The following is a 19,360-nucleotide window of genomic DNA, read 5'->3' as shown; positions in this document are numbered from 1 at the left end:
CAGCTCTGGGGTATAATACAGGATGTAACTCAGGATCAGTACAGGATAAGTAATGTCATTTATGTACACAGTGACTGCACCAGCAGCAGAATAGTGAGTGCAGCTCTGGAGTATAATACAGGATGTAACTCAGGATCAGTACAAGGATAAGTAATGTCATGTATGTACACAGTGACTGCACCAGCAGCAGAATAGTGAGTGCAGCTCTGGAGTGTAATACAGGATGTAACTCAGGATCAGTACAGGATAAGTAATGTCATGTATGTGCACAGTGACTGCACCAGCAGCAGATAGTGAGTGCAGCTCTGGGGTATAATACAGGATGTAACTCAGGATCAGTACAGGGTAAGTAATGTCATGTATGTACACAGTGACTGCACCAGCAGCAGAATAGTGAGTGCAGCTCTGGGGTATAATACAGGATGTAATTCAGGATCAGTACAGGATAAGTAATGTCATGTATGTACAGTGACTGCACCAGCAGCAGAATAGTGAGTGCAGCTCTGGGGTATAATACAGGATGTAACTCAGGATCAGTACAAGATAAGTAATGTCATGTATGTACACAGTGACTGCACCAGCAGCAGAATAGTGAGTGCAGCTCTGGGGTATAATACAGGATGTAACTCAGGATCAGTACAGGATAAGTAATGTCATGTATGTACACAGTGACTGCACCAGCAGCAGAATAGTGAGTGCAGCTCTGGGGTATAATACAGGATGTAACTCAGGATCAGTACAGGATAAGTAATGTCATGTATGTACACAGTGACTGCACCAGCAGCAGAATAGTGAGTGCAGCTCTGGAATATAATACAGGATGTAACTCAGGATCAGTACAGGATAAGTAATGTCATGTATGTACACAGTGACTGCACCAGCAGCAGAATAGTGAGTGCAGCTCTGGGGTATAATACAGGATGTAATTCAGGATCAGTACAGGATAAGTAATGTCATGTATGTACAGTGACTGCACCAGCAGCAGAATAGTGAGTGCAGCTCTGGGGTATAATACAGGATGTAACTCAGGATCAGTACAGGATAAGTAATGTCATGTATGTACACAGTGACTGCACCAGCAGCAGAATAGTGAGTGCAGCTCTGGGGTATAATACAGGATGTAACTCAGGATCAGTACAGGATAAGTAATGTCATGTATGTACACAGTGACTGCACCAGCAGCAGAATAGTGAGTGCAGCTCTGGGGTATAATACAGGATGTAACTCAGGATCAGTACAGGATAAGTAATGTCATGTATGTACACAGTGACTGCACCAGCAGCAGAATAGTGAGTGCAGCTCTGGAGTATAATACAGGATGTAACTCAGGATCAGTACAGGATAAGTAATGTCATGTATGTACACAGTGACTGCACCAGCAGCAGAATAGTGAGTGCAGCTCTGGGGTATAATACAGGATGTAACTCAGGATCAGTACAGGATAAGTAATGTCATGTATGTACACAGTGACTACACCAGCAGCAGAATAGTGAGTGCAGCTCTGGGGTATAATACAGGATGTAACTCAGGATCAGTACAGGATAAGTAATGTCATGTATGTACACAGTGACTGCACCAGCAGCAGAATAGTGAGTGCAGCTCTGGAGTATAATACAGGATGTAACTCAGGATCAGTACAGGATAAGTAATGTCATGTATGTACACAGTGACTGCACCAGCAGCAGAATAGTGAGTGCAGCTCCGGAGTATAATACAGGATGTAGCTCAGGATGAGTAATTAGAGATGTATGTGGTGACGCTCTCTGTATTGTGTGGTGTTGTATTACTCTGCAGTTATCTAGGGGTGGGGGGGGGGCACATACTTTCTGCAGATGTTGCCCCCTCCCATTTCCTCGGATCACTTCTCTCCATTCACCTTTGTTATTATTCTGTCACTTATCTGCATGCGGAGAATAAAACATGTTTTCTGTCCGGTTTTGCAGTTTCCATGGATACTCCTTGTGCCGGAACATTCCTGGATGAGTGGGAAACAAACATTGTAAACCCGTTAGCGCAGCGTCTTACAGCCGCAATCCAGATATCACCAGATGATGTGAGACCCTTCTCCCAGAAACTGCGCCCCCCTAATCCCCCCCCCCTGCTTTGCTTGTGTCTGATCAGCTACATTTCAGCCACGCTGCAGTACCACACACAACCTGAGAGCAGGGGTGGTGCTGTTTCTTGGAAAATCCAGCAGTTTATTTATTTTTAAGGGAGAAACCCTTTAGACAGTTGTGTTCTTTTATTTTTAGTGATCAAACTACAAACTCCATGATAAATTATAGAGATGGATTTCCATACGGGGGGTGGAGTCAGCACTAGAGAACATTGACCCCATAATGTCAACTTTTGTGGTCAAAATTTTGCATAGAAAGTCCCTGAGGCCTCTCTAGATGCAGAACACGTAATAATCCGGCATCCTATGAACTTTAATACATTGTTATATAAAAAAAAAAATAGCAATTTACGTAATGAAAGTTCTGCAGGGGTGGAGCCTATTTAAATCTCTATAGTTCCACCTCCAAAGATCTCACATTACATATAATCCACAGACTAGAGGAGAAGAAGCTGCTGCCGTATACACCAGGACTGCAGCTCCTTCCTCAGAGGATGGGATACAGATTATTATACAGTAATTCACACCCTTGGATGTCCCCTCCACCTTGTAGTCACACCCTTGGATTATAACTCCGTACATTTCCTCCCCCGAGTAGTCACACCCTCGGACATCCCCACCTCCAAGTATTCACCCCCCCCCCCCCCCGACGTCCCCTCCCCCGCGTAGTCACACCCATGGATTATAATTCCGGACATCCCCTCCCCCGAGTATTTACCCCCTTGTACGTCCCTTCCCCCGCATAGTCACACCCTTGGATTATAACCCCGACATCCCCTCCCCCGAGTAGTCACACCCTCGGACATCCCCACCCCCAAGTATTCTAACCCCAGACATCCCCTTTAAGCGGCACACACAGACCTCACAACCTTTATAGACATTTATTTTTCTCCTTAAATATCGTCTCTTCTTCTCTTATAAAACATTTCTTCACATTGAAAGTCACAAAACGCGTCGATGCAGAGAAAACGTCTTCACGATCCAAACACGTCTTTGGCATTTGGGACGGGGGAAACGGGAAGTTTTTTTTTTTAAGTTTTTTTCTTGTGTTTTTTTTTTTTTTAAACTCTGCGACTCTTCTTACATCTGGTACAAAATATTCAGTTTTACAGAAATAGAAGCTCATTTATAATATATATCATTGTCATCACAGAGAAATCCCAAAAAAGTATTAAATAACATAAAAAACAAACAAAAAAAAAAAACAAGTCCTCATACTTTTCCTCACACAAAAATAAAAATCCTGACGCGTTGCGAGTGCGGCTCTGGAGCAGCCTGTGTTGTGGTGGGGGGGGATGGGTGGAAGGGGCGGAGCTTGGTACCTACGGTGCTTTTGCAAGCATAGGGGGCGCTCACCTTGGGGGGGGGGGTTCAATACTTTTTAATAAAAGGAACACAAATTCACATAAGATTCAGCATTGGGGGGTGAAAAGAATGAGGGAATAGTGGGGGAGGGGGTCCTGATGCTTGCAGCACACAAAGGGTTAATAATAATAAGGGGGAGGGGCCATGCAGACAGAACGCAGCGACGTCATGGGATGTCCAAAATCAAATAGAAAGCAGCATCATCTCGGGAGACCTAAACTTCCTGAAGCAAAGAGGCGTTACCAACGTCCAGTCACTTTCCAGCTTCCTCGGGGGGAGGAGTATTGACAGCCCCGCCCCTGAGGATCGCTCCATGGCTCTGGCTTAGGATATCTTGCAGCTGTTCCTTGTGCAGTTCTTGGGGGGCTCTGCGGGGGGCGGATGATCTTGGCTTTTTTCAGGCTGTGCCTCTTGTTGTAGTTGTTGGCGGTGAGCGAGTACGAGCGGCCGTGCATCATCCTGGCGTTCAGGCCGTTCGCCATGGAGAAGGACTTCAGATGGCTTCGTAAGGCAACCGGGAGCGGGAGCTTGTCCACCAGGTGGACGGGGGTGCAGGACACGATGGCGCGGCAGCACAGGTCCTGTAGGCTCAGTACTGGGGGAGATACAAGGGGGGGACAGGTCAACATGAGGTCAGGGCCCAATACTACTGCCAGAGGCTGCAGTGCTACATGGCGGCCACACGGGGGCAGTGCTGCGATATCCTGCACATACTCATGGCTGCTCTTACACACAGTGACCTGCAGGGGGCAGCACAGGTCCTGTAGGCTCAGTACTACAGTGCTACATGGCGGCCACACGGAGGCAGTGCTGCGATATCCTGCACATACTCATGGCTGCTCTTACACACAGTGACCTGCAGGGGGCAGCACAGGTCCTGTAGGCTCAGTACTACAGTGCTACATGGCGGCCACACGGGGGCAGTGCTGCGATATCCTGCACATACTCATGGCTGCTCTTACACACAGTGACCTGCAGGGGGCAGCACAGGTCCTGTAGGCTCAGTACTACAGTGCTACATGGCGGCCACACGGGGGCAGTGCTGCGATATCCTGCACATACTCATGGCTGCTCTTACACACAGTGACCTGCAGGGGGCAGCACCGGACCACCACTCGTTACCCGATTAGTCACAACGAAACGAAGGATTCAAGGCGCAGGAATTATTTCCCGCCATCATAGCGAGGCACCACGTACCCCGTGCCTCAGGGACAGGACTACGCGGGGTGTTACTGCATCTCTACCATCTGTTCCGGGGAAAGCTGGGTGGCCACCACTGTGCTGGAATGGAAGTTCCATTGGTTTTAACCCAGCTTTTCCAGGTTCCTAAATGTAGTAAAGGTTCCTTCACTGTCTTATTGAAGGCAGAGAGACCGTTCCTCCTACGCTATCCATTTTTGGGAAAGCTGGGTGATGGTCTGGGACCTCTGGCTTCTAATATCAGTTCTCTGAAAGCTGGATGGGCAGCCTAGGACACTGACTTCTCTCTCTCTGGGAAAGCTGGGTGGACAGCCCAAGAATGCCTCTGGGAAAGCTGGGTGGGGAGCCTTAGAACACTGACTTCTCTCAGGCTGCCCACCCAGCATTCCCAAAGCCAGAGAGAAGTCGTCATTGTTAGGCTACCCCATTCAGCTATCCCAGAGCTAAAGAATACAGACTTCTCTCCGCCTCTGGGAAAGCTGAGTGGGCAGCCTAAGAACACTGACTTGTCTATGCCTCTAGGAAAGCTGGGTGCGTACCTTTGTTGGGCCTCCAGAGCCGGTCCATGCCGTGCCGCATCAGCACGATCCTCGCCAGCTCGGTGAAGGACTCGGTGATGTTGAAGTTGCAGAGGGGGGAGACCTCGAAGAAGGTCATCCCCAGGCGCTCGGCGTAGCTCTGCGCCTGCTCCGTGGACACCTGACGCTTGAACGCCAAGTGCAGACGGTTCCCCACCAGGATCTTGGGCACCCCCGGGGCATGCTGGGAAAAAAAAAACACAAAAATATCACAATGAGAACATCCATAACTGCGAAATATCTGCACCTGGGAAAGCTGAGTGACCTGCAATATGGCCGCCATTACAGCTTTTTACAGACACCCATCTTTTCCTGCCTCCTGACTGGTAAAATAATAAGGGAACAAGGATCCAGAGAATTTAAAACTTAACAGAGAGATTTCATATTTTTACTTTCCTGTTCAGGACTCTAGAAAAGCTGGGTGACTACCATGCTGGAAACCGTACTGGCAGCCATGTTGGTTGTTACTCAGCTTTCCCAGTCTCCTAAGCATCGGATAGGTAGTCACAAGCTCACAGCTTTATTTGCCTCTTTGACCCCTGGAAAGCTGGGTCACCGCTTCACTGGCAGCCGCTATGATGGTCACCCAGCTTTCCTAGTTCACAGATTGATGGATCTTCCTGGTAAATCTGCGGCTCAGGACTATAGAAAGCTGGGTGGTCCCCTCTATGGGAGCTGTACTGGGATAGTAGTCACTCAGCTTTCAAAGTCTCCTAAGCATCAGATAGAAAGGGGGTGCAGGCATAATGGGACCCAGCTTTACCCGGGCCCTGCACACCTTGATAGATCTGCTGTTCAGGGCTCGGGTAAAGCTGGGTGTAGGTGTAGCGGTAGCGGTGCCCCTAGTGTCTCACCTCATCGATCTCCTTGATCCATCGGTCGATGCCGTCGAATGACCAGCGGTTTGTGATGTCATAGACCAGGATGACGCCCTGAGGGGAGAACACAACATTAGGGGGTCATCGCCCCAAAGACACAGCTCCGCCCACTACAGGGAGACTATGGGTAGACTTCCCCTTTAAATCTGACATAGAACACCAAGTCCCGGGAGCTCGGCCAGCTCTGCTACATCAAAGCGGCCCGGACCCTCACCTGCTCCCTATCCTGCAGCCAGCCCCCCCCCCCTCACCTGCTCCCTATCCTGCAGAACAACCCCCCCCCCCCCCGGACCCTCACCTGCTCCCTATCCTGCAGCCTCACCCCCCGGACCCTCACCTGCTCCCTATCCTGCAGCCTCACCCCCCCGGACCCTCACCTGCTCCCTATCCTGCAGCCTCACCCCCCCGGACCCTCACCTGCTCCCTATCCTGCAGCCCCACCCCCCCTGGACCCTCACCTGCTTCCTATCCTGCAGCCTCACCCCCCCCCCCCCCCGGACCCTCACCTGCTCCCTATCCTGCAGCCTCACCCCCCCCCCCCCCGGACCCTCACCTGCTCCCTATCCTGCAGCCTCACCCCCCCCCCCCCCGGACCCTCACCTGCTCCCTATCCTGCAGCCTCACCCCCCCCCCCGGACCCTCACCTGCTCCCTATCCTGCAGCCCCCCCCCCCGAACCCTCACCTGCTCCCTATCCTGCAGCACCCCCCCCCCCCGGACCCTCACCTGCTCCCTATCCTGCAGCACCCCCCCCCCCGGACCCTCACCTGCTCCCTATCCTGCAGCCTCACCCCCCCCCGGACCCTCACCTGCTCCCTATCCTGCAGCCCCCCCCCCCCCGAACCGTCACCTGCAGCCCCCCCCCCGAACCCTCACCCGCTCCCTATCCTGCAGCTCCCCCCCCCGAACCCTCACCTGCAGCCCCCCCCCCGAACCCTCACCCGCTCCCTATCCTGCAGCTCCCCCCCCCCGAACCCTCACCTGCACCCTATCCTGCAGCCCCCCCCCCCGAACCCTCACCTGCACCCTATCCTGCAGCCCCCCCCCGAACCCTCACCTGCTCCCTATCCTGCAGCCCCCCCCCCCCTGGACCCTCACCTGCTCCCTATCCTGCAGCCCCCCCCCCCCGGACCCTCACCCGCTCCCTATCCTGCAGCCCCCCCCCCCTGGACCCTCACCTGCTCCCTATCCTGCAGCCCCCCCCCCTGGACCCTCACCTGCTCCCTATCCTGCAGCCCCCCCCCCCGGACCCTCACCTGCTCCCTATCCTGCAGCCCCCCCCCCCCCTGGACCCTCACCTGCTCCCTATCCTGCAGCACCCCCCCCCCCCGGACCCTCACCCGCTCCCTATCCTGCAGCCCCCCCCCCGAACCCTCACCCGAACCCTCACCTGCACCCTATCCTGCAGCCCCCCCCCCCCCCGAACCCTCACCTGCTCCCTATCCTGCAGCCCCTCCCCCGAACCCTCACCTGCTCCCTATCCTGCAGCCTCACCCCCCCGGACCCTCACCTGCTCCCTATCCTGCAGCCCCCACCCCCCCCCCTGGACCCTCACCTGCTCCCTATCCTGCAGCCCCCCCCCCCTGGACCCTCACCTGCTCCCTATCCTGCAGCCCCCCCCCCCCCCCCGAACCCTCACCTGCACCCTATCCTGCAGCCCCCCCCGGACCCTCACCTGCACCCTATCCTGCAGCCCCCCCCGGACCCTCACCTGCACCCTATCCTGCAGCCCCCCCCCCCCCGGACCCTCACCTGCACCCTATCCTGCAGCCCCCCCCCCCCGGACCCTCACCTGCACCCTATCCTGCAGTACCCCCCCCCCCCAACCCTCACCTGCTCCCTATCCTGCAGCCCCCCCCCCCCCGGACCATCACCTGCTCCCTATCCTGCAGCCTCACCCCCCCGGACCCTCACCTGCTCCCTATCCTGCAGCCCCCCCCCCCCCGGACCCTCACCTGCTCCCTATCCTACAGCCTCACCCCCCCGGACCCTCACCTGCTCCCTATCCTGCAGCCTCACCTCCCCGGACCCTCACCTGCTCCCTATCCTGCAGCCTCACCCCCCCGGACCCTCACCTGCTCCCTATCCTGCAGCCTCACCCCCCCCCCGGACCCTCACCTGCTCCCTATCCTGCAGCCTCACCCCCCCCCCCCCGGACCCTCACCTGCAGCCCCCCCCCCCCGAACCGTCACCTGCAGCCCCCCCCCCCGAACCCTCAACTGCTCCCTATCCTGCAGCCCCCCCCCCCTGGACCCTCACCTGCTCCCTATCCTGCAGCCCCCCCCCCCCCCCGGACCCTCACCTGCAGCCCCCCCCCCCCGAACCCTCACCCGCTCCCTATCCTGCAGCCCCCCCCCCGAACCCTCACCTGCTCCCTATCCTGCAGCCCCCCCCCCGGGCCCTAACCTGCTCCCTATCCTGCAGCCCCCCAGGACCCTCACCCTGAGGAAACGCTGTATCCCGCATGTATAAATCAGCGCGTTATCGGACCCCGAGGACCCCCTCAACACCCCCCCCTCCTCCTCTATGTGTGCACCTGCCATATAAACACATGATATCCGGGACACTCCGCCCCCTCTAACAATGGCTCAGAGCCCCGCCCCCTCTAACAATGGCTCAGAGCCCCGCCCCCTCTAACAATGGCTCAGAGCCCCGCCCCCTGCCTGTCATGTGACCTCACCTGAGCTCCTCTGGAATATGAACGAAAAATAGTGCAAAATCGTCCTTGTCCTGAAGTGTCCCTGCAAGACAAGAGGCAGAGGGTGGGGTTGTGCTCCTCCGTGTTGTGCTGCGCTCCTGTGTCCCCCTTTATCCTGATCCGCTCCATGTGAGGGGATTACACCCGCAGGAGGACTACACGTCCCAGAATGCCCAACAGGGAGGAGTGCAGGGAATTATGGGATATTAACATTCCAGGGAGATTTCTGGGATTATTACCGGATACAGCGCCTGTGATGTGGTAGCAGAGCCCAATCACCCGCTCTTAAAGGGATAGTCCTGCAAAACTCCCGGGGTCACGGCCCGTATTCACTTCCTGCTTCCTCTCGACACACAGGAAATGACGGCTCAGCCAATCACTGGCCGCAGAGGAGAACAGTCTCAGCCTGTGATTGGCTGAGCGGTAACTTCCTGTGCCTCAAGAGGAAACAGGAAGTGAAGCTGAGCAGGAAGCGGGAAGTGTCCAGGGAGGGGTCGGGGAGGAGGCAGGGAGGAGCCAGGGAGGGGCCGGGGGCCAAGACACATAAAAATAAAGAATTTCAACGTTTTATTTACTTTATGTATTTTTCCTTTCTCACACTAATTGGGGTAAATAATAATTGGTTATTTTATCCTTTTTTCTCCCCATTTGTTTACAATTATTTGGTGTAAAAATGTGATTATGGATTATTATACTTTTTCCCCTGCAGTTACATACATTCTTCCTGTTATTATATACTTTCTTCACATTTCCCTTCTGCTTTGGCCCCACCCCCTGCCAGAGGCTCAGACCCCTATAATTACAGGCTGCAGGGGGCGCTGCACACAGTGGTGCGGGATGGTCACATCACAGCAGGAAGAATTCCCACTAAAATACAGCCGCCCCTTTAATAGGGTAATGATGGCCTGGCCTGAGGACATGGGGGTCCTGTGTTATTAGCAGGTGGGGGGGGGGGGGGGTCACACTGATGCATGGGGGTCCTGTGTTATTAGCAGGTGTGGGTGGGCCGGGGGTCACACTGATGCATGGGGGTCCTGTGTTATTAGCAGGTGAGGGTGGGCCGGGGGTCACACTGATGCATGGGGGTCCTGTGTTATTAGCAGGTGAGGGTGGGCCGGGGGTCACACTGATGCATGGGGGTCCTGTGTTATTAGCAGGTGTGGGTGGGCCGGGGGTCACACTGATGCATGGGGGTCCTGTGTTAGTAGCAGGTGTGCGGGGGCCGGGGGTCACACTGATGCATGGGGGTCCTGTGTTAGTAGCAGGTGTGCGGGGGCCGGGGGTCACAATGATGCATGGGGGTCCTGTGTTATTAGCAGGTGTGGGTGGGGGGGGGGGGGGGTCACACTGATGCATGGGGGTCCTGTGTTATTAGCAGGTGTGGGTGGGCCGGGGGTCACACTGATGCATGGGGGTCCTGTGTTATTAGCAGGTGTGGGTGGGCCGGGGGTCACACTGATGCATGGGGGTCCTGTGTTATTAGCAGGTGTGGGTGGGGGGGGGGTCACACTGATGCATGGGGGTCCTGTGTTATTAGCAGGTGTGGGTGGGCCGGGGGTCACACTGATGCATGGGGGTCCTGTGTTATTAGCAGGTGAGGGTGGGCCGGGGGTCACACTGATGCATGGGGGTCCTGTGTTATTAGCAGGTGTGGGTGGGCCGGGGGTCACACTGATGCATGGGGGTCCTGTGTTATTAGCAGGTGTGGGTGGGGGGGGGGGTCACACTGATGCATGGGGGTCCTGTGTTATTAGCAGGTGAGGGTGGGCTGGGGGTCACACTGATGCATGGGGGTCCTGTGTTATTAGCAGGTGAGGGTGGGCTGGGGGTCACACTGATGCATGGGGGTCCTGTGTTATTAGCAGGTGAGGGTGGGCCAGGGGTCACACTGATGCATGGGGGTCCTGTGTTATTAGCAGGTGAGGGTGGGCTGGGGGTCACACTGATGCATGGGGGTCCTGTGTTATTAGCAGGTGTGGGTGGGCCGGGGGTCACACTGATGCATGGGGGTCCTGTGTTATTAGCAGGTGTGGGGGGGCCGGGGGCGACACTGATGCATGGGGGTCCTGTGTTATTAGCAGGTGTGGGGGGGCCGGGGGTGACACTGATGCATGGGGGTCCTGTGTTATTAGCAGGTGTGGGGGGGTCGGGGGTCACACTGATGCCTGAGGACATGGGGGTCCTGTGTTATTAGCAGGTGTGGGTGGGCCGGGGGTCACACTGATGCATGGGGGTCCTGTGTTATTAGCAGGTGTGGGTGGGCCGGGGGTCACACTGATGCATGGGGGTCCTGTGTTATTAGCTGGTGTGGGTGGGCTGGGGGTCACACTGATGCATGGGGGTCCTGTGTTATTAGCAGGTGTGGGGGGGCCGGGGGTCACACTGATGCATGGGGGTCCTGTGTTATTAGCTGGTGTGGGTGGGCTGGGGGTCACACTGATGCATGGGGGTCCTGTGTTATTAGCAGGTGTGGGGGGGCCGGGTGTCGTGTGGACATGGGGGTCCTGTGTTATTAGCTGGTGTGGGTGGGCCGGGGGTCACACTGATGCATGGGGGTCCTGTGTTATTAGCTGGTGTGGGTGGGCCGGGGGTCACACTGATGCATGGGGGTCCTGTGTTATTAGCAGGTGTGGGTGGGCCGGGGGTCACACTGATGCGTGTGGACATGGGGGTCCTGTGTTATTAGCAGGTGTGGGGGGGCCGGGTGTCGTGTGGACATAGGGGTCCTGTGTGATGCGGTGCAGGGGTCTCACCAGAGCTGGAGCTTTATGCGGCGTCCGTCCAGCAGGATGGTCGTCGTCTTGTAGTCGATGCCTGAGGGAGAAGAGAGAAGACGACGGTTATTTACAGAATGTCTGAGCGCTGCATGCTGGGAGTTGTAGTCCCATCCCATGGGGGGGGGGCACACAGGGGAGTAGCGGAGGGGTGTGTTACCAGTAAACTCTGTACACGGCTGCTAATTTTATCCTCCGCAGGAAGGTAACGCAGCAATTCCCTGCTCTCCTCTGCGTGTGACAGGAGTGCGGGGGCGGAGGGGGCGCTGCAAGACATCATGGGGGGGCCCACACCTGACATAAGGGGCGCAGCATGACATCATGGGGGGGGGGGGCCACACCTGACATAATGGGCGCAGCATGACATCATGGGGGGGCCCACACCTGACATGGGGGCGCTGCATGACATCATGGGGGGGCCACACCTGACATAAGGGGCGCAGCATGACATCATGGGGGGGGGCACACCTGACATAGGGGACACTGCATGATATCACAGGGGGTACTAGATAATATGGGGGGCCCCACACCTGACATAGGGGGTGTCATCACAGATGATACACCCCCGGATGTTCTGTCCCAGGGACATGAATCATTGCATTTATTATCAGGCAGTGGTTATTTATACCGGCCCCCGGGTGCAATGTGCTGCAGAATCCCAACAAACATCCCTGCAGGGGGATGGGGAGGGGAGCCGGGCGAGGGCTGCAGTGGAGGAGTTCCCCCTTTTTCACCAATAATCTGTGCTCCTTGCAGTACCATTTTCCACCACTGGTGGTGTCAGGAAGACGAACTGCCCCTTTAAATCCTGATGCCATGGCCTCACTGCAGAACTTTTGGGGCTCTGCAGACCGTCCCATTCATGGCCCCATCAGCCTCACACACTACACAAGCTGCAAGCAGATTTTTTTTTTTTTTTCGCCTCCTCGATGCGACTTCTCCCACAATGCCACACAGCAGAGATCACTCTACAAGACGCCGAGGGCATGAAAGACCAGCATAGAATTGTGAAAGCTGCTTTGGATGTGACTAGAGTAGTCATCTGGACGTATGGAGATGATCAGGGCAGAGGGCATGCTGGGTAACACGAGGGCCATCGCTTATCCAATCCAATCAGACACAGCAGAGCGCGGTGGGGTAGATTCTGTTATGAATGCAGCTTTAGATGTGACTAGAGTAGTCATCTGGACGTATGGAGATGATCAGGGCAGAGGGCATGCTGGGTAACACGAGGGCCATCGCTTATCCATCCAATCAGACACAGCAGAGCGCGGTGGGGTAGATCCTGTTATGAATGCAGCTTTAGATGTGACTAGAGTACCAAACTCTTCATTGTTGTCAGATGGCATTCTGGGTAACAACTATTGTCCGTGGCCATGGGAAACGAGTCGGCTCCTCTGCGTGAGAACCCGGCTCCAACCCTTAGGGACAGTGATCCGATCCCACTAGAGAGACCTCCAGAGTCGCTGGAAGGCAGATTCATAACTCTGTCCTTGGGAAAGCTGGGTGACAATGATTACAACAGCTATTACAGCTCCCCAAAGTGTTACCCAACTTTCCCAGTCCACTGAAAAAAAAAAAAAATGAATTTGCCACATCCAGGAAAGTAGAGTGCGACACCATAAAGAAGTTTCATCGGTGGCCATGTTGTTCAGCACCCAGCTTTCCTAGCACCCTAACTGAAAGTCTACCTGCAGTAATACAGGAAGAAAGGAAAAAAAGTATGGATGCTTAGATGTGCTCTTCAGGGGCCTTGGACAGCTGGGTGGTAGCCATGGACTTGCCCTTCTAGAAAGGGAAAACAAAACTAATTTCAACTGCGAATAGGTTTTTGGAAAAGCTGGGTGAGAACCATAGGGGGGCCATTGTTACTTGAGTTGAAGATACTTTATGGTATCTGGAAAAGCTGAGTGACAAGTATTTGGCAGCCATTATGGCTGCTATGTGGGTGTCACCCAGCTTTCCTGGAGCCCTGTAATGAAAATCTGTTCATTTATCTAGTAATACAGGACAGAGAAATGACACATAAGATGTGCCATTCAGTAGCCTTGGACAGCTGGGGCCACCCTAGGTTTTTCACCCAGTTTTTCCATAAATTCATATTCCCATAAAAAAGACAAGCTGTATCTATTCCTGGAAAAGCTGGGTGAAAACCATGTGGCTCTAAAAACCCCTCCCCAGCTTTCCTATAGGAGCCACATCTCTCGGCTTCTCACCCAGCTTTCCCACTTACAGTTACAACACTGGATGATCAGACACTTGGATTGGGCTGTACCCCCTTTCCCTTTAAGGGGGCGTATCGGTCCGGGAGCATCTCCCCGGCCTCAGCTGTGGCAGCAGAGTTAGTATTCCCCTCAGGTCACCGTCAGCGTCGTCTTCTTGTTTCCCAGTTATTCTAGAAGTGACACTGGACATGAGCCGAATATTTTAGGTCCGGGGGTCTTGTCGTACATACGGAGCAGGGTTATCCAATCATGCGCCGCCATCCCTTTAAAGATGACGCCATCAAGTGACCCACCAAACCTACCTCCATGATGGGAGGGAGGCTTCTGCCCCATTGTTTGGATTTGTTTATTAATAATAAGAAAATGGAGTATAACCTGACTACACCGGCTCTGCTCGTAGTCTGTAACCATGGCGTCACACTGTTCTGCGCAGAATGGTAACTTGTTTTTTTAAAGGGGTTTCCATGAATGACCTATACAGAAGGTAAGTGATGAGTTTCTGACCGCTTGGACCACCACCACTCATGAGAACAGGGTTCCTAATTTAAAAAAAAATTTTTTTGACGCGCTGCTGATCTATTTAAAGTCCACAGAACCGATGACAAGAACTTGGCGATTCCGCTTCTATACACTAACATATCACAGCGCCCACAACTCATGATCAGTCTGGAGGTTCTCCCTTATCCCGTGTATAGGTAACAATTTCAGGACATCCCCTTTAAGCAGGACTAGCTGCAATTTTTAAAGGATATTGGTTGCAAAATTCTCCACGCCCCCTTAAGAACAGCCTTAACCGCTCCGGATTCAGACAAGAAGGGGACATTTCATGTCTGAGCCGTAAGATCTGTGATTAGCCGGAGCAGGACACGGCCGCCGGGGGCTTAGCCGGGGTTAGAGGTCAAGAACGTGCGGTCCGGGGGAAAATCGGGAGGAGGGTAAACAAATCCTCCAGCCCTGGTCAGGAATAGAAAGCTGGATGCGCAGTGGAGACTGACACCTGCACAGACAGAGGAGAATGGCGCTGCAGGGCTATAGTGATGACAGGAGCCGCTCTCCCTCGGCTCCAGGGCTCATGAAATATTCAGCGTCTGCCTCACTCACAGATCTATTATTAATGGCGCAAACTGCGCTCACACATGTCCGTGTCTTCACCGCCGCCTTCGCCAGGGCTCATCACGGCGTTTCCTAAACGCCAACAAGGCTTCGGTAGCTCTTCTTAAAGGGATATTCTACTAGGGTTAGCAGCAGTATTGTCACACGGCTTTTCCAGTACCCCGAATGGAAGCAGGTCTGCCAACCGCCATATCGATAGCTTCCGGGGAAAGCTGGGTGACTATGACTCAATGATTTGGGGTGTGATAAATCCCAGATGCCCCCGTTCCTTGGCGCTCACCCGCATTGGGGTTGCAGGTGCCCGTCTGCCGCCCACATTCCTCTTCCTCAGAAATCAAAACACTTTTAAGATGGTTCTCATTCCAGAGCAGCAAGAAAAACACACACGGACGTCTCCAGACATTCCTGCAGAGGAGGGACGATCCTTAAAAGGATCCCTGTGCCGCCATTTTGGTTTTAGACTCCTCCCCACACACACAAAACAACAGGGATTTTATTCATCGACTGCAATCCGATTGGCTGATATGATCTACCGAAGCGCCGCCATTTTGTGTTGTGCTCCTCGCGACAGATCCGATTAGATCAGTGGCGATTGGTTGCAATAGAGAAATCGCTTACTTAAAGGGGCTGTCCACTTAGAATGGCTGGAGTAAGGAAAAGTTATACAATTTTACAACATACTTTCTACATCAATTCCTCACAGTTCTCAAGATCTCTGCTTGCTGTCCTGCTATAGAATCTTCTATGTTACTTCCAGTGATGGACAGGTGGGTGATTATTCAAACTATAAATCAAATTGTTTGCTGAAAGTGGACGACCCCTTTAAGGCCTACACAAACTGGTTGAGTCAACTGATTGGCCAACCAATCAGAGTACTGCTATCATTTTCCCGCTCCAGCTAGAAAAGTGAAAGCTGAAACCTGATTGGATGGTCGCTATGCACACCGGGGCCTGTCACTTCTGTCACAAGGGTCACCTTTGCCACCATTTTGTTCTCTACCCACACTGTTCCCTAGTGACCAATTTAAATCAGTTATTTCATTATCTAAATAAATCCTGGTTGTAATTTAGTTAGTGGATCCTCTATAGCAACCAATCAGGAGACCTCTTCTATTTTTAAACTTGACCTGGAAAAATGACAGCTGGGACCTGATTGGTTGCTGTGCTCAGGGCTCTCCAGGGCCGCCATTTTGTCCCCTTCCCCCTAGCAACTGATGTTATACTGTGCATTCATCCGTGTTACCTCAGATAATCTGATAATCAGGCCTCATAGATACCGAAATTAAAGGCATTTTACTGTTTATATAAAACATGGGAATCCATTATTCTTGGATCCGGGGTGGGATGATGGATCGCAGCTTTCAGGGTCCAAACGCTGAGGTGTAGGAGGATAGGATCACTTACCACCATGACAGGGCTCTGGAAGCCATCTTATTAGCGCCACCGTATTGACCTATCACCTCAGGAGGCCTTGGAGCAAGCTCCGTGATGCTCCTCCACATCCTTCCATGTGTTACCAGCACAAAATGGTTAACTACCACGCGTGGGTGCTTAGGAGGACCCCCCATTACTCCCATAATCATCATCATGGCTGCCCCCGCTCCTGTCACACATAATTACTGCAGCGGCCATCTGTGGAGAAAACGCGCACACAATCTGCTGGAAATCCTCCTGCTCCTGCCAGGGGGGCATCTACTTAAATTGATCACTACAAAAAACATATAGGACATCTGCTTGCTGTCAGTGAATGGACGCATTCGTGTTTGTACTTCCTTGGGGCGGTGCACAAAGCGAAAGACGCTTCAGCTGAATATAAAGGAATGTGGGGGAGCAATAGAAAAATTCTGTATGTCCTATTAGGGGTTAATAAATCTGCTTATCAATATAATTAGGCAATCAGTAGCGATCGCCAGGCTGTAATTATCCGGAGCGGGGGGGGGGGGGGGGGAAATGCGTGTCAGCGTTACCCGGGGAGGCTGCTGCGAATATATAATCACCCCACCACCCCCTGACTGCAGCCACCGCCCCCATTACCACTGCGGGGGCCTACGTGTGTGTGAATAGAGGGCCACGTTACCCCAGAACATGTGAATCACGTGCACAACAAGGCGAGGAGGAATAAAACGAAGACACTTGGTGGCAGGGTGAGAGGAGTTCATCAAAACGTTATGTAAGAACTGCAGGAGGAGGCGAGCGACACGAGATGGAAAGACGGAGGGGACAATGAGGGGGCGGATAATGGAGAGAACAAGCGCGGTGATGGCGACAAAAAAAAAAAAAAAAAGTACAGGTAATTTTATCTGTCAAAAATGCGGGAAATAATCAGCAAGCAATTAGTCAGGTCTTAAAAGTTCACGCATTAGAAACAAAACACACGGGCGGTCGCAAGGACATTTGTGACTAACAAGGCGCTAATTGTGAGGGTAACGACCCTCAGAGATACGGACCGATGTTACAGAAGAGAAACTGCCATGATAGAAAGGTGTCAGGACACACAGGACATGGCAGCTCGCTGTGTATGGGGGGTGTAGTCACAGAGGTGTCAGAGCGCCCATGCTGACCCCTGACCACTGCTGGCTATGATAGAAAGGTGTCAGGACACAGGACATGGCAGCTCGCTGTGTATGGGGGGTGTAGTCACAGAGCGGTCAGAGCGCCCATGCTGACCCCTGACCACTGCTGGCTATGATAGAAAGGTGTCAGGACACACAGGACATGGCAGCTCGCTGTGTATGGGGGGTGTAGTCACAGAGCGGTCAGAGCGCCCATGCTGACCCCTGACCACTGCTGGCTATGATAGAAAGGTGTCAGGACACAGGACATGGCAGCTCGCTGTGTATGGGGGGTGTAGTCACAGAGGGGTCAGAGCGCCCATGCTGACCCCTGACCACTGCTGGCTATGATAGAAAGGTGTCAGGACACACAAGACATGGCAGCTCGCTGTGTATGGGGGTGTAGTCACAGAGGGGTCAGAGCGCCCATGCTGACTCCTGACCACTGCTGGCTATGATAGAAAGGTGTCAGGACACACAGGACATGGCAGCTCGCTGTGTATGGGGGGTGTAGTCACAGAGGGGTCAGAGCACCCATGCTGACCCCTGACCCCTGCTGGCTATGATAGAAAGGTGTCAGGACACACAGGACATGGCAGCTCGCTGTGTATGGGGGGTGTAGTCACAGAGGTCAGAGCGCCCATGCTGACCCCTGACCACTGCTGGCTATGATAGAAAGGTGTCAGGACACACAGGACATGGCAGCTCGCTGTGTATGGGGGGTGTAGTCACAGAGAGGTCAGAGCGCCCATGCTGACCCCTGACCACTGCTGGCTATGATAGAAAGGTGTCAGGACACACAGGACATGGCAGCTCGCTGTGTATGGGGGGTGTAGTCACAGAGGGGTCAGAGCACCCATGCTGAACCCTGACCACTGCTGGCTATGATAGAAAGGTGTCAGGACACACAGGACATGGCAGCTCGCTGTGTATGGGGGGTGTAGTCACAGAGGGGTCAGAGCGTCCATGCTGACCCCTGACCACTGCTGGCTATGATAGAAAGGTGTCAGGACACACAGGACATGGCAGCTCGCTGTGTATGGGGGGTGTAGTCACAGAGAGGTCAGAGCGCCCATGCTGACCACTGCTGGCTATGATAGAAAGGTGTCAGGACACACAGGACATGGCAGCTCGCTGTGTATGGGGGGTGTAGTCACAGAGGGGTCAGAGCTCCCATGCTGACCCCTGACCACTGCTGGCTATGATAGAAAGGTGTCAGGACACACAGGACATGGCAGCTCGCTGTGTATGGGGGGTGTAGTCACAGAGAGGTCAGAGCACCCATGCTGACCCCTGACCACTGCTGGCTATGATAGAAAGGTGTCAGGACACACAGGACATGGCAGCTCGCTGTGTATGGGGGGTGTAGTCACAGAGGGGTCAGAGCACCCATGCTGACCCCTGACCCCTGCTGGCTATGATAGAAAGGTGTCAGGAACGCCAGAAACTTTTCCTGTGCTTGTGGTTGCACTGGAGGGAACATTATATTTTGCAGTAATCTCCATCTTCCCGGATGATCCCATCAGATCTTCACCGCATAAACTCCGCGTTTCGTCACCATCTGCACAACGTGATCCCGGCTCGTCCTCCAGAGATGAATCCTCCATCCAAGTGCAAAGTGGATAATTGTCCCAGAAACCGAGGAATATTGGAAGCAGCCGGAGTATCACGTCTGCAAACAAACTAAGGAAAGCAGAAAACACGGAGGATCCGGATCCAGCGCCTGGCGAGCCCAGAACATGGTGGACCGCGCTCAGGTCTGTACTGTGCTGCAGCTCTCTCCTACTCCAGGAGAAATTCTTCTAATGATGTTATATACCGGTGGCTGTCAGGGATTTGGAGGGGGCAGCTTTGGGTGTAAC

General features: G+C 53.8%; 1 protein-coding gene across 1 annotated transcript in view; it reads right to left on the bottom strand.

Annotated features, from left to right (window-relative positions):
- Positions 1–2,982: 2,982 nt before the first annotated feature.
- RAB40B (RAB40B, member RAS oncogene family) overlaps positions 2,983–19,360 on the bottom strand; it is a 30,006-nt gene continuing 13,628 nt past the window's right edge. Inside the window, 6 exon segments of the mRNA XM_072112697.1 lie at positions 2,983–3,849; positions 3,852–4,076; positions 5,221–5,443; positions 6,114–6,191; positions 8,817–8,877; positions 11,588–11,648. Of these exon segments, the coding sequence (XP_071968798.1) occupies positions 3,806–3,849; positions 3,852–4,076; positions 5,221–5,443; positions 6,114–6,191; positions 8,817–8,877; positions 11,588–11,648 (692 nt within the window). The 3' untranslated portion in view covers positions 2,983–3,805.

This window comes from Engystomops pustulosus, chromosome 6, assembly GCF_040894005.1.
Source record: "Engystomops pustulosus chromosome 6, aEngPut4.maternal, whole genome shotgun sequence".
Taxonomy (NCBI): Eukaryota; Metazoa; Chordata; class Amphibia; order Anura; family Leptodactylidae; genus Engystomops; species Engystomops pustulosus.
This window is presented reverse-complemented; position numbering and strand designations above follow the sequence as displayed.